This window comes from Tetrahymena thermophila (assembly GCF_000189635.1).
Source record: "Tetrahymena thermophila SB210 genomic scaffold scf_8254798, whole genome shotgun sequence".
Classification (NCBI taxonomy): Eukaryota; Ciliophora; class Oligohymenophorea; order Hymenostomatida; family Tetrahymenidae; genus Tetrahymena; species Tetrahymena thermophila.
Window position 1 is genome coordinate 582338 of NW_002476554.1, and position 1793 is coordinate 584130.

General features: G+C 22.4%; 2 protein-coding genes across 2 annotated transcripts in view; both read right to left on the reverse strand. All coding sequences in view use genetic code 6, as the record gives it.

Moving 5' to 3' along the window:
• The window catches only part of TTHERM_00181150 (AMP-binding enzyme family protein), a gene marked incomplete at both ends in the record, with an annotated part of 1844 nt that extends 1301 nt beyond the window's left edge, over positions 1 to 543 (reverse strand). The window contains one exon of the mRNA XM_001008782.3: positions 1 to 543. This exon is cut by the window's left edge and continues 118 nt beyond it. Coding sequence (XP_001008782.3) covers positions 1 to 543 — 543 coding nt within the window.
• A 723-nt stretch (positions 544 to 1266) lies between these two features.
• The window catches only part of TTHERM_00182150 (hypothetical protein), a gene marked incomplete at both ends in the record, with an annotated part of 1363 nt that continues 836 nt past the window's right edge, over positions 1267 to 1793 (reverse strand). Inside the window, one exon of the mRNA XM_001008783.3 lies at positions 1267 to 1436. Coding sequence (XP_001008783.3) covers positions 1267 to 1436 — 170 coding nt within the window. The remainder of the gene's footprint in view (positions 1437 to 1793) is intronic.

Consider the following 1793-nt stretch of genomic DNA (forward strand, 5'->3'; position numbering starts at 1 on the left):
TTATCTGGGGATTGTTGTTTTTAATTAATCTAAATCTAAACATCCATATGAGAAAACTTGTATTTGAGATTGAATATTATCAATTGTGCTGAGCGTTAAAGTGTAGTTAGATACTTTAGAGTAGTCTAAGCAGTAAAATCCGATTAGATTCTCATCAGTGCATTCAAATATATCTAATGGAATATTTTGATAAAAGTCGTTGTCGAAGTAAAAAAATAGAGCAATGAAAACCATATATTTCTTATTTTTTTCTGCTTCTAATTGCTAAATACTCTTGTTTACATCGTACTCAAACCTGAACCCAACTAAGTTGTTATTTAATTCAATATCTATTCTGTCTTGAGTTATGAAGCTCTGCTCCCTGTAATTAGGTTCAATTCCATTTGTGAAATACTAATAAAGGATGTAAATAAAATAAGTAGAAGCTAGTCCAATAATGAGTATTGATAGCAGCATTCCGAAAACAGTACCTTTTTTGATCTGTTACCCACCTATATTCATGTAGAATTTAGAAGAAAATAAGTCGTATTTAAGAAAACTCATTTCTATTTTTATAGTTTTTGCTTATTTTAAAAACTTCTACTTTTGGAAAGTTAATTTTAAAAACAATGACTTTTTTTATTGATTTTTTATATAATTTATAGTTATTTTACTAAAACTGTGATTATCTCATCAAGTTATTCTCCAGAAGTAATTCTTCAATTTAAAATGTGATTAAAAGTTATTTCAAGAGAAAATTTCTTATTTTCCACTGAATTAAAATAAATGAGTTAATTAATAATCTAGACTTTTAATTATCTAAATAAAAAATATATTTTGGAAGAAATTAATAAATAAAGTATGGTTTATTTATGGATTTTGTTAAGAATAAATAACTTTCATTTTGCAACAAATAACTATATTTATTCAATCTTTTGAATGAAAGGTTAGAAATTTTATTTCAAGCATATAGAAATTAAAGCATTAAATTTAGAAGAAATTAATCAATTCAGTAAAAATAAATTGTATTAATAAATATTAAATTTGATATAAAGGGAAAAGTGTGGTCTAGCACATAATTTTTTAGCTAGCCTTTTATAATAATTATTCTTGTTATTTATTTTTTTAACACCAAACTCTGATTTGAATTAATAAGGGATCATGTTAGTTAATTAATATACATTTAAATTTGTTTAAAAATAATTTATATATTTCTTTATTTATTTATAATTACTTATTTTATAATAATTATAACTTAAAAACATTTTATAAATATTTATTATAATTTCAAGATAGACCTAATTTATACATTGAAGTTAATATTTTTTCATCTAGTTAATCAATTGATTCACTCTCTTAACATCTCTTTAAGAACTTATTAACATATTTATATTAGAGTTCATCTGATAAGGATATTGCAAACTGTTTTTCATAATGACTAATGTCTTTTTGAGTTTCTTTTTTTAAATAGTTGATAAAATAAATGTAAAATAAATTTAAAGAATCTAACCAAAATCTAAAAGTTGAGAATCGAGAAAACTTGATGAACATCCAATCAATCTGATGGCTGCTAACTAATCAGTTGTAAATAATATCATGATCGCCTTTTTTAAGAATATAATGTCTTAGTATAACTCCAAAATATCTAAGTCTTTATCAATCTGACTCTAAATAATCTTAAATGATTATTTATTGAGTCCTTATGATTTTAAAAAGTTTTCTTTGTTACAAAGCCTTTTTACATAAATTAAAATTAAGAACATTTATATATGAGTAAGATTTAAAATTTACTTTGCTCCAAAGACTTTTGTTTT